The sequence below is a fragment of the Sus scrofa genome, chromosome 9, assembly GCF_000003025.6.
Source record: "Sus scrofa isolate TJ Tabasco breed Duroc chromosome 9, Sscrofa11.1, whole genome shotgun sequence".
Lineage (NCBI taxonomy): Eukaryota > Metazoa > Chordata > Mammalia > Artiodactyla > Suidae > Sus > Sus scrofa.
The window spans coordinates 21966803-21984442 of NC_010451.4; the positions used below are offsets into that span (position 1 = coordinate 21966803).

General features: G+C 42.7%; 1 protein-coding gene and 1 long non-coding RNA gene across 7 annotated transcripts in view; one reads left to right on the forward strand and one right to left on the reverse strand.

Moving 5' to 3' along the window:
• GRM5 (glutamate metabotropic receptor 5) overlaps positions 1-17640 on the reverse strand; it is a 523779-nt gene that overhangs the window by 52381 nt on the left and 453758 nt on the right. For all 6 annotated transcript variants that reach the window (XM_021102328.1, XM_021102327.1, XM_021102332.1 and 3 more), the window contains exon 8: positions 4606-5545. In XM_021102328.1, coding sequence (XP_020957987.1) covers positions 4606-5545 — 940 coding nt within the window. The remainder of the gene's footprint in view (positions 1-4605; positions 5546-17640) is intronic.
• LOC106504843 overlaps positions 1-17640 on the forward strand; it is a 200713-nt gene that overhangs the window by 46219 nt on the left and 136854 nt on the right. The gene's annotated exons all lie outside the window — the stretch shown is intronic.

Below are 17640 nucleotides of genomic sequence, written 5' to 3' on the forward strand. Positions count from 1 at the left end.
CTTTTCGTGGTAGACACTCTTCGTTTATGTACCCAACCAGCACTCGACACCCCCTTCTCCCTCTCAGGTTCCAGTACAGAAAGTATAAAAGCTAAATGCATACTCTCTTACACTCTCTTACAGCGAGTGGTCGCTGTATGAGACAGTTTGGCAATAAGACATGAAGGCAATTCTTAGGGGACTCCGAGAAGACTCTTGTTTTCCCTCCTAAAGGGGTGTGATGCGTGGAACTCCTGGGCGTCCATCAGTAAAAAGCCTGGAGAGTGGCAGAGACTTTGGTTCTGGCATCCCTGAGCCCTGGAGGAGTTTATCTCCATATTTCTTGTAACATAAGGAAAACCAAAGGCCAGCAAATCATGTAAGTCTCTGAAAATCAGGGTTACTTGCAGCAGAATACATTTCTGAAAGATTTCTCTATCATTTATGGAGTGCGTTCTGTGCGCCAGTAGAAAGCATTTGACGCATATCAGTCCATTTACTCCTCATAACATGAATTGTCACGTACCATTTCACAGGTGAGGAAACCCACTGACGCGCCTTGTTCAAATTCACAGGGTGTGTACTAACTTTTGGAAACACAGTCACCCTAACCTCAGAAGTTGTTATTATGTTTTTCACTCTAAAGCAGGCAGTTAGCATCCTCTTTAAAACGGAGCCCTCGCTGTCTGCCATGAGACGTGGAAGGGACATGCATAGGCCTTTTCAGAAACAGGGCCCAGACCCGAGCGAGATTCCCAGCAGTCTGCTGCTCCACCCACCAGATGGAAGGGAGCGGAGCCAGGCGAGGCCCAGCACAGCAGCTGCTTCTCTCCGAAGGCCTCCATCCAGAGATTGAGGTACCTGGTTAAGTTACCAACAGATGGACTCACGCACACAATAGAATTCAAGCCTGAGAAACACAACCAGTGAAGGTAATTTAGACTAAAACGTGAAACTATCAGAACCACCCAAGTTCACTTGTTCCCCATTCATTAAGCCTGAGCGTGACAGGCAATGGCATATACACTGGCCTTTGGAAAACTAGGAACTGAAAGGAGAGAGAAACCCATAGGAAAGAGTTATGTCTCATGACGTGATAAATACTATGTTCTTATTCTCACCGTCTTGATTTTGGATCACAGAGAAGGAATACTTAGTGTGAGAGCTCGTGGGAGGTATAGAGGAAAGGAATTTTAGTTTGGATCTGATTTATTTCTTAGAATTATGGCTTCAAAGCAGGGAGTAACTGTGGGTTGTGTGTGATGCAAGGGCACTGTAGCTTTCTCTGGCCTTTCTTTTTCTCTATATCAAAAGGAGGTTCCAGCCCGAATATCCTGGTTAATGGCCAAAGGAGGTCTGTATATAATCCGACAATAAGCCCGTCTTAGCTGACTCACGTCAATCGACCAGCATTTGCCAAGACCACATATAGAAAAGCCAACAATTGCCAAAGTTCTCTCTGTACCCTCTTTGATATTCTAATACCCAAAGGTACTGACTGCCAAATCCAATCAATAAGAACTACACGACCCTGTAGGGAAAACAAGTTAAAATATTGCCCCCAATCCTTAGAATTCCTGTTTCCTGTTAGCATTATCGGTGAATTTTGTTGCTTATGCTGCCCTTTTATTTACTAAAGTGATAATGAAATAGTTGAAAATAGTAGTCTTATGTTACCCAGAGAAGTGTTAGAATTATAACAAAGTGTGAGATCAGTGGATGGGATTAATGATCCGATTTTTGAGCAGCAACTGATGACCGGAGGAGTGCCAGGCAAATTTGTAATGCAGATCTCTGTGGGCTTAATCTTATGAAAGTTAGTAGAACCACTAGGGGCAGTGGCGTGCCCTCTTGAAGACAGACAAAAAATAGCCATCACCTTACTCCTCCTCCAATCCATTTGTTCAACAGACATACCAGCGAATGATTATTGAGTGTTTTCTATGTGTCCGGAAGGAACCCTTCTCAGTACTTCTGGGCCCTGAAAGGACAGTGATGAACAAGCTGGACAAGGCCTCCCCTCCCAAGCTTACTCTGCTAAATGGGGACAAAGGGTGCACCGTACACCCCAACAAGGAGCTAGACAGCATAAGAATGAAGATGCTCTGGAAAGCCTGGGCTAGCTGATCAATGTGTCTATAGGTCTGTTCTGTCTTTTACGAAGCTTTCTTTGTTACTGAGATCCTTCTTGTTGCACACCTGACACAGAGACTTTCAAGTGTGGAAAAAGACTGATAGGTGTTAACTTAGTTAATAACAATAGCAAACACTTAAGAAGTACTTGTGTGGCATACACTGGCATGTATTTCCTCAGTCTCACGACCACCGCGTGTAGTATGGTTTCATTATCTCCATTCATCAGAGGAGGAAACGAAGGCATAGAGAGGTTAAGTGATTTGCCTCTGGCCACAGAGGAGGAAACGAAGGCATAGAGAGGTTAAGTGATTTGCCTCTGGCCACACAGCTAACAAGGGGTGCTGCCACTGTTCAGTCCCAGTGCCGCCCAGCCCCGCACTCTGCCACCTCCAGTACAGTATCTGCTGTGCGCTTATTCTTTACACACACTATTTCATTCCCTCTTTCCAATCCTCCGACATAGGTGATATGATCTCAGTTTGGCTGAGGAAGAAGCTAAAGCTCAGAGAGGAATGGCAGTGCCTGTGTCCAGACTCAGAACAGCCTGGCCCCAAGGCCGGGGCTCTTCCTCACTCCATGCTGTCTGTCTCTCTAAGGAGCCTGCCCTGGTGAGTTTTGGGGGTGCTTAGGGACAGATTCACAATTCCATCCCTCCAGCAACCTGTTTATTTTATCAGGATGCCCTGGAAGATTTTATTTGAAGAAAGAGTTTAAAGAAAGACAGATAAAATAAAAGTTTGGAAAAATAAATTTTTCTAAGCTGATCTTATAGAAGTTTCAGAAAAACAATGTTTTAGAGAGACGTCAGGAAGGCAGATGGAAAATGTGCCGGCAGTTAGATATGTGGAAGGTCTTGTGTGTATAGACCATGACGTTGCCAAGATTTACTGAAGAAGAAGAGGAGGTTATTTTTCCCGAGGTTTACAGTTTAGTTGACCACCTTGAATAGTGTACATGGAAAGAGATGAGAGGTAGGCAAGAATCAGAGAAGAATGGAAAGAGGCAAGGATACAAGTTACTAGCGCAAATGAATTGGGCCAAGTAGGTAACTTTCAAGTGTCTTTTGAGTCCTTTTTAGTCCTCCGCAGACACAGTATCTTTACCACCACCCCTAATTCAAGCTTCGAAGAATTAGGGCTGATAGGGAAGGAGGGCTTTTCAAGGAGGCTAAATGATAGTATAAGAGAAGGGTTCAGGCATCACTGTTTAGCTGTTTATCCTCCACGTATTTATCTAGATTTTAGGGAAATTCTCAAACCTCTGTAGAGTGAGCGGATCTTGTTCTGACTAGTTCTTTTAATATGTGCCTCTTAAACATTATTCCCCGTAGCCATCTATGTAGCCTTTTCAATACCTCCAGATTCATCCTCAAGCCACTGATGAGATGGTCTTGTTGCCTTCTGAAGTGCCTCTGGGGCATTTATCACATAAGAAAGTCCCCCACGTGTGTGTGTGTGTGTGGGGGGGGGGAATCGTTGGCCATTGGCTTCAGATTTTTCTCCGATGGCAGTTGGCCAATAACTGCAACCTGGGAGACTGACCCTTGCGGATGGGAAGGGGCTGTGGGCCACAGGAAAGTGGGAAACGGGAGGTTGTTGAGGAAGATGATGTGCAAAATCCACTTTGTTATTTTGCCCCTTTCAGCTCCTTAGACATCTCCCAGAGAGATGTCATTGCCCATTAAGAACTGAAATTTAAGGAGTTCCCGTCATGGCTCAGTGGTTAATGAATCCGACTAGGAACTATGAGGTTGTGGGTTCGATCCCTGGCCTCGCTCAGTTGGGTTAAGAATCCAGCATTGCCGTGAGCTGTGGTGTAGGTTGCAGACGTGTCTCGGATCCCACGTTGCTGTGGCTCTGGCGTAGGCCGGTGGCTACAGCTCCGATTCGATCCCTAGCCTGAGAACCTCCGTATGCTGCGGGAGTGGCCCAAGAAAATGGCAAAAAGACCAAAAAAAAAAAACCCCAAAAAAACCCCTGAAATTTATATTGCACATTCTTGTGCCGCTGTGGGCTGGGCTTGAGATTGAGAAGGGTTCAGGCAAATGCCAGTGCGGTCAGATGTCTAAGGCTCTTGGCATTCTGCTCTCAGCACAGTCTTCTTTGTTTACACTAATCTGCTCTGTTGCGGTGAACTAGAATTCAATCCCCAGGGTCTCTGTCCCCCCAGGACCCGAGGGTCCTTGCCTCGCCTGAGTGACTTAGCTGCACTCTCTGCCTGCCCGTCTGACCTCACTTCCCTTTTGCTGTCGGTCTTTTCTATTTTTCCTTATCTCACCTTTTGTGTCCCTAGCCATAGACGAAGTACTTAGGCCCTTGTGCCGTTAACACCACAAAAACGATGCCGCGAGACTGTTCCGAGCCCTTTCCCAGCACCCTGCCTCCCAGAGTTTCATTCCCTCAGGGGTTTCCTGCTAAAAAGACCCGGGAGGCAAATGCCACCGCTGCAGCCGCAGGGGCCGGGGCCCCACCGCACCCCCACGACTTTTACCTTAGGGTTTCCCCAGAGGAGCCCCTCCTCTTCCACAGGTTGACGAGGCTGCTGGACCTGCTGGCTGCGGAGGAGGACTTGCCGTCCCCCACGTGCATGCGCACCACGGTCGACGTGGTGAAGGCGCTGCGCACGTTCCTCTCCGGCTTGGCCAGGATGATGTACACCTTGGGCACAAACATGCAGCCGAGCGCCACCGTGGCGCTGAGGCTGACTGAGAAGCACATGGTGATGATTTTGTAGTTGCTGCCGAAGTAGATGGGCACAAAGGCCAGCCAGATAATGCAGGTGGTGTACATTGTGAAGGCGATGTACTTGGCCTCGTTGAAGTTAGCGGGAACGTTTCTGGTCTTGAAAGCGTAGAAGGTACAGCTCAAAATCAGCAATCCATTGTATCCAAGGGGAGTGACCACTCCTAGGTTGGTGGTGTTGCAGATCAGGTAGACTTCTCGAATGCTTGGGTAGTCGTGCATTATATCAGGAGGCTCCATTATGAAGAGGGCGACGATGATGCCCAGCTGGATGCATATGAGAATGAAAGCAATCACTAGCTGGGCACAGGCACTCATGAACCTGGGCTTTTTGGTACAGATCTTCTTCTTGCTGCCCGCCAGGATCCTCGCAATGCGATTGGTCTTGGTCACCAGGGCTGAGTAGCTCATGGCTGGGGAGAGACCAATGCCTATTCTCTGAAGGTAGCAGTAAATCTGTTTAGGTTTTGCAATGAGGCAGAAGGTACATAAGTAGCCCAGGCAGATGCCAGCAAGGATGATGTAGCAGAGTTCCCTGCTGGAGGACTTGACTACTGGTGTGTCACGGTAAATGATGAAGACTGCGGTGACAAACAGAGTGGCCAGCAGGCCGAGGCAGGCAAACACCACAGCTGCAATGGGCTCCGGGTCACCCCATCGAAGGTACTGCACGGGGATCAAATCACAACCTGCAGAGACAAAGACACATATTGAAAAAGAAGCAAGAAATGTTGCCTTGGGTCACTTGCGCCTAAGTTATAAGCAGGTGCTTATACCCCTATCATTTTGTCTCCAGTCCGCTGTTCTAATCTCAGCATCCCATACTACTTGTTTTTTCATATGTTAGTCTTTAGATTATCAAATACTGACTCTATGAGAGGAGCTATTCTAGGTTCTGAAAACAAAATGATGAAGAACATGCTCCCTGCCCTCGCTGGAAAAAAAAAAGAAAAAAAAAAATCAGGACTGGGGTTGGGAAGGGAGGGCTTTCAGAGCATTACTGACAGGTGTGATCAGGGCCATGAAAAAGGTAGAACATGGACCCTGACTCAGTCTGTAGGAGCAGTAAAGCCTCCTTCAACAGGAATAACAAATGCAAGTGTTGATTTGGCTGAGTTTGGAGAGTTGGTTGGTTTGGCCAACAAATAATTGGAAGGAAAGAGCTAGGGAACATTGGAGGCATGAAAGGAGGTCACATCCAGTAGTGAGATGAGTGGCCCAAGATAAGGCTGGGAAGTAGCAGGAAGAGATCCTGCAGAGTCTTAGATCAATGAGAAGTCATTGGAGGGATCTTTGTAGAGGAATGACATGGTCAGATCTACGTGTGTGTGTGTGTGTGTGTGTGTGTGTTTGAAACACTCCTTTGGTTGCTCTATGGATTTTGGATGAGATAAAGGTGTAGACAGATTTGAGACTTATTTGAAGTAATATAGGCTGTTTAAATGGATGTGGGGGTACGTGAAAGGTAAAGGTATCAAGGATGACCAGTGTTGGATCATCTATGCTATCCTTGCATCCACTGCAAAAAAAGCGTGGCAATTTGTCATCCTTTGGGCCGTGTGCTGCCTTTTAAAATTTCTTTAGAATGGTAAGGTTCTCAAACTTGGATCCACACTGGAACAGCTTAGATTTTTTTTTCTTTTCTTTTTCTTTTGGTCACGCCCACAGCATGGGGAAATTCCCAGGCCAGGGACTAAACTCCAACCACAGCAGTGATAACACTGAATCCTTAACCGCCTGGCCACTAGGGAACCCCTACTTACATGTTTTGTTAAAATACTGTGGCCTGGGTTCCACTGCCAGAGTTCCTGATTTTATTGGCCTGGGCATTGGGATTTTTACAAGGCACTCTAAGTGCTTGTAAAGCCAAAATTGAGAACCACTTCTCTAGAAGGATTGTTCCTGTCCATTAGATATTTTAAAGTAGAACTGAGACAAATTCATTGAGAGAATGGGAGAGGAATTGAGTCATCTGGAGCGCCGGACATTTGACCAATGTGGCAGAGATTACTAACTGCCTGAAAATAGCCATTCTTCACCCTTTATCTCCAGCAACAGATCTTTGTTTTCATTTGGGGAGGTAAAGGTTGCAGCTAAAATGTTGCATTTGCCAGCCAACATTTGCTGTCAGATGTGCCATGTGACCTGGTTTTAGCCAGGAAGATGTAAGCAGAGACCTCCTTAAAGGAAAATGATGCACCTTGGAAAGCTTTTTTTTGCTCTTCCTTGCTTTCTCCTTCTGTTGATTGGACTATAAACATGATGGCTAGATCTCCAGCAGTTATTTTGGACTGTACGGTAACAATAAGGTCAGAAAACATAGTCCAGGTTTGGGAAGAGAAAAATACAGGGATCCTGAGTCCTTGTTAACCATGGAACCACTGACTAGCTTTGGATTATGTAGATCATAATATGTACCTTGCTTAAACTGCTTTTATTTCTCTGATCTATGCAGCCAAACCAAATCCTTATCAATACAAGTTGTAACTTCCTATATCTCATGATCAAGGGTCGGTGTAGTGGCTTTGAATATCAGTGCTTTCTAGGAGATAAGGGAAGCAACAAGAACACATATAGTGATGGTGTAGGAGAGCAGAATTTGCCACCCCAAATATATCTCTTTGACATATTAATTATTTTAGGCTGGTTATTTTCTAAGAAACAGTAGCAGGGGAAAACCTCTAAAAACCAAATGGAGAGAGATACCCTTTTGTAAGAAACATTTGCCTTCACGTGGGAAGTCTCCTTTTGTAAGGCCATCTCCCTCTTGTTCCAAAGAGGAGGATGACGGAAAGCTCTAGAAACTCTTAGCAGTAGCGAAGGCAGCAACTTAAATCTGCATCACAACCTTTCCCCTGGAGGGTGCTGTCCCCCACCAGCTGCCTGTCCCCGCCCTTAACATCCTCTTGGGTCTAAAGCTGCAGGTGGTCTTTAAGGTGAGGCCTTTGGCCATTCTGATGCGTCACTCCTTTTTGCAGAGTCTCTCCCCTGTCTACAGGTTAGTAAACTTTGCTTTGATGTCTCCTCCTAAGGACTCATGGCAGTTGAATGCTCCGGCCAGCCAGGAGAACGCAGACAGAGAGAGAAACTTTCATCCTCCCAGACAATGACCACAGGCCCTGTGGTTCTTTCAGCATATGCCTGAGGGCAGCTCTGTGGTGAAGAGGAATGGAAACGTTTTTCCTTATTTCCCTGTTTCTGTCTTGCCAGTCTTTCTTCAAGATCTCAGCTTTCAAAGAGTACTCTGAGTGTTATAGTTAGAGTCATTATGGGTTCGATAGATTTATGAGTGAGTCTAAGGTCCTCAGCACGCTTTACAGAATTGTTTCTATGGAAAAATGGATGCTTATTTTGAAAACCTGTGCTTTTAACTCAAAAAAAAAAAAGTATCTGTAGGTAGCCTAGACAAAATAGGACATTACATTATGTATACACCGTAAATGATTATAAATAAACATATCTCATTGCTAATGAATATACCTAGATCCCTATGTTTAGGCCCCTGTGTTCACACATGTTGCATACATATAGGAATTCACCTTCTGAGATTTTAGTATACCAGAGGGCTTAGGTTCATATTTTTAAATTGACGTATTTGCAAATAGTGGAGACTACTTTACAGCAGGAATATAGGGGGCAATTATTCCTACCTTTCTTCTTCCACAACAGTTTATTTATAACACTGATATGACAGTGAAATTTATTATCTACTGTAGTTAATTCTGCAGGGGTCTGTTTCCCCTGCTAGACCATGAGCTACTAAATATCCACAGTAACTTACTGATATAGGAAAGATGTTCTGTGGTACATGAAGCAGGAATTCTTTGATTAGCTAAGGGGAATCCCTTGAAAAAAATGTATAAATATTTAAGAGTTTTCACTTTACTCCCTTCCCCTCCACCACTCTTCTGCTAAATCCTAACTGCTCTTATCTAAATGTAATTAGTACTCTAATTACTAAATGTTTTCTATATAACATTCACCACTATTTTTATGTCAGATATATTCTTGAACGCTTCCTGTGTAACCTGTTAACATCATGTGTGAAATGAAAGCAAATCCCAATAGATTTATGTGTTGGAAGAAATGTGTCTAAGGCATGCTTCTAATGTGTTTTCACAAATTTGCTAGAATTGAGATATTCAAATGAATGTTTTTTCATTTAATGTGAACCACACAGAAGATTTTATGTTTAGTTTAATGATGCTGCCATTGCACAAAATACTTTTGTAACCATTCTCTTGGAATAGCAAATTGGATTCTGATGAGAGTGTTATAATCATTGCATCTTATAATTGGTTAAGACCTTAGAGTTTCCAAAAATGGATGTGCATCGCAATCACTTGGAGAGTCTACAAAAATACAATTCAAGAATCTACACTCAGGAGATTTTTGAATCCGTCCATTTGGGGTGAGACAAGAGAATTTTATTTTGAATAAGTAAGTTCAATGACTATACAACTGGTTCTCAGCTGGCAGCCCAACCTTAGAGATTATCAGGCTCACTTCTCATCCAGTGTGTGAATGTCTTATCCCACAACTCCCAGATGTAATCACCCTAACCCTGCCTAAGGCTTTCCATGAATTATGCTGTCTCATGATCAGGACTGGTGGTGGGGGAAGATACCCTGGAAAGACAGGAGTTCTGCCTGGCAGGTAGAGACTGGAGATGAATCAGAAGTTAGAGGATATCGCAAGAGGACAGCCAAGTGGATATGGCGAAAACTAAATGCCACTGTACCAAGAAAACATTCAGCCAGTAAAGACATTTCCGAGCTAGGACTGAAAGAAATTATGAGCTAGACAGCAGAGTCAAGAGAGAGGCTTCTAGCCAAGCTTATGGCAATGCTATTAACTAAGATGAGGGCTGTTGGAAGAAAATGGTCACATTTTATAGGAACGATATCTAGTTCCAATTTGGACATGTTGTGTTTGCAGTGTTTATGATGTACTGGGCAGATGGAAGCAGAAGCTTAGAAGAGACATCAGGGTGGAAATTAGAGCTTTAAGAATCATCTGTATATAGGTGGAAGAAGGAGACATGGGACTACATGTAATCAATGAGGAAATGTATGGCTGTGAATAGGAGCAGAGCCTCAAAGTCTGGTGTGACACTGATAACTAAGAAATGGCAGAGGTAGAGGCTGTGTCAGGGAAGACATACGATGGATCAGCTGGAAGGAAGGGTGTTAGAAGCCAAAGGAAAGTGGTTAATTGGATGACCCACCATCCCCTCTTCTGACAATATCACTTCAGTTTCTCTTTTTCAAAAAAATCCTTACCCAAAGAGCTTGCACAAAGCTTTGAGCTCCAGGTTGCCGGATAGCTCTCCTGGTGGCTTATCCATCTCTTATAGTCCCCTGCCACCCCCTTTACTGCTATTAGATCTGTTTCCTTTGAACAGAGGTGGTGTCCTTCCGTTGCTGTATTCCTATCATGGAAGTTCTACCAAATCTCAGAATCTTGAGATACAGCTCACCTTATTAGGAAATCAGTTCAGATTCTCATTGTTTACTCCCCCTATCACACGCATTATTTTACAGGCACCTGAATGCCCTCTTGTTCTTCCCAAATATGTCCTTTATTTTATTCTGTGAATCACTGTCATTTTCTCTATGTCCCCCCCCTTTTTAATTTATTTTCTAGGGCCACACCCACAGCATATGGAGGTTCCCAGGCTAGGGGTCTAATCAGAGCTACAGCTGCCAGCCTGCTCCAGAGCCACAGCAATGCTAGATCTGAGTCGAGTCTGCGACCTACACCACTGCTCACGGCAACGCCAGATCCTTAACCCACTGAGCGAGGCCAGGAATTGAACCCGAAACCTCATGGTTCCTATTCGGATTTGTTAACCACTGAGCCACGACGGGAACTCTGGCATTTTCTTTATGAACGGTTTTCTTTTTTTTATCCCTGTTTCCTTCTTAGTCCAGTAGTAAATTATTGGACGTACGCTTAGTGCACTGCTAAGTTATGACATACTGCAAGCGTATGTAGAGGTTAACTAAGACTCTAAAGAATGTGTGTTTTACAGTTTTATTATAAATTTAATCTAGCATATGTTATGTTTTAGATTAAAGAATCTTGATCCCATCAGTCAAGTTCCCTCCTAACAAGCATATTAAATTTTCTAGGAGGATCCATAATATTTACATTCCTTTCTAGAAATGCACTTGAGCCACAAATTATAAAATCAAGACCTGTTTTTGATGACATCTATTTAGGTGGCTTTCCACTTCTCATTTTCCTCCCCTTTCATGCTTGATCTGTATTCTGTGATTCTCCAATATAATTCATCCTTTCATAGCTTGAGGTGATATGTATTGGAAATACAACAATTTTTTTCTTTTCCATTATTGTTTATTACAAGATATTGATATGGTTCCTTGTGCTGTACAGTAGGACCTTGTTGTTTATCTATTTCATATGTAGTAGTTTCTATCTACTAATCCTAAACTCCTAATTTATCTCTCTCCCACCCTCTTTCCCCTTTTGTAAGTTTGTTTTCTGTGTCCCTGAGTTTGTGTCTGTTTCATAAATAAGTTCATTTGTATCATTTTTTAGATTCCAAACATGGGTGATATCATATGGTATTTGTCTTTCTCTTTCTGACTTACTTTACTTAGTATGATAAAGTAAGAGAACAGTATGAAGGTTCTAGGTCCTTCCATGTTGCTTCAAATGGTGTTATTTTATTCTTTTTTATGTCTGGGTAATACTCCATTATATATACATACACACAGCATCTCTCCAGCAGAAAATACAGCGGTTTTTTTTTTTTTTTTTTTTTTTTTTGAGGGAAAGTGAACTACCAAAACTGTCTCATCCACATTATCCTGTGATTCCACCACCCTGCTTCCCATACATCTAATGGGAGATGGGTGGTTCACTGATGTCTTGGACACCTGGAAATAAGAGTAGCAACCACTGGTATTCTTGCTTATTCTTTGGGTCTTATAGGATTAAAATTTCTGTAGTTCCTATAGTGTCGCATTTTCCAGCCCTCTTCCAAGAGTCTGTTCAGGCAGAAGGAATGAGCGGTTGAAGATCCTGGGATAGTTGCCCAATGTTCTGGAAGTCAACTAGGCAGGAACTCTTTAACGAGCTCCATAATTCCTGTATATTTTTGGAGGAAAGGAAGCTGCTGCTGACAATCTTGGAGAATCAGATGTTCCCTGCTGCCGTCAGGTCATTTCAGGGATACAGAACTCACGTGTGGCTGTTGTAGGACTGTTTTCTCCTCCCTGAGCAGCAGATCTGCGCAAAGCATGGGTGTTGACTGGGGACTAACATCACATGCCTGCTTTCAATCTGGTCCATCAATTTCTTTGCATGTCTGGATTTGGATCTCTAGGCTGTTGGTTTGAGATAGGAGAGTGATGCAGACTGAGAATTCTTTCTGCATTGGTCATAACCCTGATCATTTAAATATTTTCTCTTCAGTTAGCCTAAACTACGTTGTTTTTTAAATTGCTTCCATATTTCAGAAGAATTGGAAGGGGTGTGTGTGCGATATTTAGGTACCTCATTTTTCCTTGTGGCTTTTACTATAATTATCTGTTTTGTGTGTGTATATGTGTATGTGTAAGAGAAAGAAGTTGAGGGAGAGGTCATACTGTTCAGGTCTCTTCCCTACTTGACTGTAAGCACCCTGAGGTCACAGACTTTGCCTCTTTTGCTCACAAATGGATCCCCAGTACTGAGCACAGTGCCTATCTCATACGGTTAGCATAGCAAGTTACAAATTGATGTATCTACCATATAATCAAAGTATATAACTCTCATTCAAGTCATTCTCAGCAAACCTTTTGGTGCCCAAGTTACAGAACTGTGATGTACTAATTATTAGAAATAGAAATCTAAATTCACCTGAATTTTGGAGTCAGGTTTTTAAACCAGAGAGGACGACACTAAGTAAGCACCTCTGAGGCTTCCTTCTGCCTAGAGGTGTGACATGTTTCACATTAGAAATGTTTCAGGTACTAACTTGGTGATGATTAATGTTTGTGATTGACTGGTAAATCTAATTCTGAGTAATTCATTGGATTTGGGAATTTGAGTGGAAGAAAGAGGGAGGCAGTAAACAGAAATCATTCTTTAACAAGGATCATTGACTATAAAGTTCAGATACACTGTTTCCAAGAAGACTTTTTTTTTTTTTTTTTTTTTGGTCTTTTTGCTATTTCTTGGGCCGCTCCAGCGGCATATGGAGGTTCCCAGGCTAGGGGTTGAATCAGAGCTGTAGCCACCGGCCTACGCCAGAGCCACAGCAACGCGGGATCCGAGCCAAGTCTGCCACCTACACCACAGCTCACGGCAACGCCGGATCGTTAACCCACTGAGCAAGGGCAGGGACCGAACCCGCAACCTCATGGTTCCTAGTCGGATTCGTCAACCACTGCGCCACGACGGGAACTCCCCAAGAAGAGTATTAATTGCAACTTTTTTTTTTTTTTTTTTTTTTTTTTTTTAAACTTAAGGCCAGAATGAAAAGCCCCCAAGTCCTCTGCAGGGAAGCAATATTCTAGAGTTGATTGATTTTTAACATTACCTTAGCATGAAACAAAACATACCATGGTTGCTCCTGCAAATTAAAACTTAGTCTCTATTCAGAATGTTAGGTAGGTTTTCTGGAAACTTCCTCAATGGGAAGCCATTTTATTCCTGTTTATGCCAGCATTAAAAAAAAACAAGGCAGAAACTAACATTTGTTGAGTGCCTACTAAAGGTCAGGCGCTATCCTAGATGTTTTAGGTAATCTTCATAATTAACAAGTGAGGTGTAGGTATCATTAACTCTGTTTTGCAGAGGGACAGTATGAGGTTTAATGTGCACCCTTGTTGGCACTGAGATTAAAGCCCTGTGGAATTTTTGATTGATTGATTAACTGATTGATTGATGCTACATCAGGGGAAACAAACGGATCAAGTACTCCTTTCAAAGGGGCCCTGAGGCGACTTGGTAGAAAGGAGGGTCATGAGTAAATAGCAAAGTCTGCAGAGGACAAGGAAGGGCTAATGGTGACGTAAGTATTCCATACTTGTTCTCCTGCCATCAGTCCACGCTCCCTTTTGAGAAATCTCATTAGTTCGAATTCTTCAGCAAGGTTCTCATCCTGTCTTATATGTCCTGAGGGTTGCTACCTAGACAGTAATTGGTAAGTTGTTACTTTTCTGTCCCTGGAGTTTTCTAGTACACAAAAATTTTTTTTCTGAGTGGTCACCAAATACCACAGCATATGAGAACAGGGGTCGATGATCGGACTTTCCTAACATGGCCTCATAGAGGACTATTTGTCTTTGGGCCCAGCCTGTTTCATGCCCTTCAAGGTTTATTACGTATTTTTTGTTTTAGATTTCTTGAATACTGTTCCTCAGGGAGCTGACAATTCAGGGCTACCATTTTCATTTTTATGTTTTACATTTTGTAGGGGAATTTGAAATTGGATGCAAAGATTTATTTCATAATTAAGGCGTAAAGAGTGATTCAATAGCCCTGCAGAGAGCTAAGGGGAAGGATTATCACAGATGCCCGTGCGTAAGAAAGAGCTTTGAAAAATATGACTTCCAGTCATACTGCAGATGCATAAGAGAGGAAAACATAGCATATGAATTTAAATACTAAAGTGTGCTGACTGGAATACTTTGCTCCATTTTTACCTTTCCTTTGTCCCTCTTCACTAAGCTTACTCCTTACTCTTGCCTTTTCCAGCTCCTCTCTGAAGATGGTTTTCTTATCCCTGTGTGCCACCCGACCCCCGACACTTGTCTGTTTCAGGCAGTAGACAGAGAGCAAATTGAGAGCTGGAGACTGTTTGCCTTTTGCTCTGCTGTGCCAAGCATGGTAGCAGGCACACAATAGGCCCTTAAACAGGTTGCATGAATGAATGACTGTGCCATTGGAGAAGTAATTGAGGAATCAGGAGATGTGCCCTTCATTTTCAGCAGGCCCACAAAGATTTCCTCTGAATGTGAGACTCTTCCTCGATTTGTGTCTCCATTTTTTTGTACAGAAAATAGAAATAGCACAGAACTCCCTTCTGTATAATGAGGGTTTTACTCTGGAGAAACCTTTGTAGAAAAATTCACATACGAGAAATTAAAAACTGATTACTTGAAAAGCAGCAGTGAAGCCATTTCTTAAGACTGAGAAAATAAAATGCTTTAAAATTTTTTGTATTTTTACTAGAATGAAACATTCAAGTCACCACTTTAAAGAAAACCAATAGATGATCAATGGAATTGTAGACATAATTTGAGGTGTAATGAGTGTTTTATAATTAATTTCTCTTTATTTCTGTTAATATTCAAATGAACATTCAGATGTTCACAAGCTTTTGGATTTTGTGAATCAGAGTTCTTGGCAGCCTCTCTCTAGGCCCCACAGTGCTCCTGTGTCCCCATAGACCCTCTTACACAGTCTTGATTTTTTTTTTTTTTTCTCTCTTTGAGACACACCACATGGTTCTAGGGCTTGGGCTTACGTTGCCTTTCCTAAGGTTTGGTTGAAAAATTCAGTGTGTCCTCTGCCATGGATTTTACCTCCTGTTTCTCTTCCCTAGACTACTAGTTCCTGAATTTTCCCTGATTGTAATAAGTATTCCTTAATCAAGCCACTGGTGTATATTTAAGTAATGAAATCTACACCTGTTTATTCTGAAAAGAAAATGTGGCAACAGACCCCTCGCATAGGAGGAAGGTGCACAAGGGGAAAGACGAACGCCTTGTCCTACCTGTCAGTGCCTGAAAATTGTTCCTTTGGCACAACTCGAGTGTTATTACGCTCCCTTCTTAGTTGAGTGCACATTATTGAGCACGTACTCTGTCCAAGGCCCCGGGCCCTCGCCATGGCTTTTCAAAGGCACTTGGTTATTCCTTTGGAACAGTGTTTGGGTTTGACGCTCAGTGCTATGGCTGCTCTGCTGGACGCCGGGCTGAGCGCTGCACATGCACTGCTTCTTTAAGACCCTCAGCCTCCTATGAGGTGGGCACCTTTATTTCATGCCTTTTCAGTTAAGGAAACCGAGGTAGGATTGGAACTGAGGAGGATTTGCAATGAGAGGAACCACAGGAGAAGGAGAAGCGACTTGGGGGGAACAAAAGAGAAGAGATGTAAAGGAAACGGCTGAAATGCAGCAGTCAGATGTGCAGAGGAATGCTCTGAGGCACTGGAAGAGAGCGCTGTAAGAGAATTACTACATTTTGGGGAATTACGACTGAGCGTTCCGGCGGGAAATCAGTAAAAGCTTTAGGAAGGAATAATACCTTCTTGCCTACATCTCAAGGTTTAGAGCGAGGAGCCATATAAAATAACATGTGGCTCGAACAGTGGCCTCATAATTATGAAGTGAGGAAAAGAGGGAAAAGAGATGTATATGCATAAAACAGCAGTGACTCAACATCTGCTAAATTGCCTGTGTGTTTCATTAGATCGTCCTATGTTTTTCTGGGGAAAAGCCAGACCTATTTTATCTTTCTAGCCTGTTTGTATACACACCCTGCCAAGTAAATGGGATTATATTGTCTTAAGTTGCTTGTAAGTACAAGGCAGTGCATATGTTCTCTGAATTTTTCACTCGACTTAATGTGATTTTTTAAGAGGTGGAGACGTAGGAGACATTTATCTGCTTCATATCACTCACATAATATAACACTGCATTATGAAGCTTTTTCCAAATGGGTTCAATGATGCGGTGGTAGGCACCATGTTACAGTATTTTACGTTCTTAGGGGTCAATGTGATAATATAGTTTGGGTAAGCTATATTTATCAAAAGCTGAAATCAATGAGACCACATTATTTTCTTCAGTCTGGTTATACCAGCGTGGTTTTTGACCATGATGACGTCGTATTTAGCCAGACCCCAGATTTATCATTGTGAAGAGGAACAGAATGCACATTTTTCACTGCTTGGTTTCTGGCAAGATGAAAGCTCATTTATGTTCTCCTCGAGGACCTGTTTTGCAAAGTTCCATTGAGAGAGGGCTTTTTAGCAATTTTTTTTCCCCTGTAGCAAGTGGTGTTTACATTTATAAACATACCATCTCTTCAACTCATCTGGTGGAATAAGCAAGTTTGCCACTTAATGAGAAATGAGAAGTTGGACGAGTAAAAAGGCATTTTACAATTACCAGTATAGGAGCCCTGGCACGTCATTAAAAAAAAAAAATCATTGTTCTTTTCAGCATTAACTGAAACCACTTCATCAAGCTCATTTGTTTGAAAATGACCACTGTACAACCTTTTTCACTGCATTTTAGAAATCCTTTTAGAAGGAATCCAGCGACTCATGGCCCTTTCCAGACTGCCTGTAGCCTCATGTCAAGGAGAAAGCATGAGTTTTAGAGAAGGACTTTTACACTAAGGCTTGAGTCTTACTTCTGTTACTTATTATGTAACGATAAGGATGGATATTTTATTTTCAATGTCAGTTTTCTGTAAAGTGGAGATAATGATTCCAGCCTTTATGGGATGTCAGAAGGATTCGCTGACAGAACCTGAAGTCTCTAGTGTAGTGAGTTACAGGGATTCACTACATGGGGATTTGTTTCCTTTCTTCTCTTCTGTGATTTATTTCTTACCACATATTTATCGAGTTTATATTCCCAAGGGAACAAAACATGCAAAACCCCTCCACCCTTTAGCAGATATTCCCACGGGGGAGACTGACAGTAGATGATCAGCAAAAATAAATGAATACATTGACAGTATAAGAGAGTAAAAGTTTATGTCTGAAGTGGGAGAAATGAGAGATCGAAGAAGGTAAAGGGGGACAGCGTGAAGTA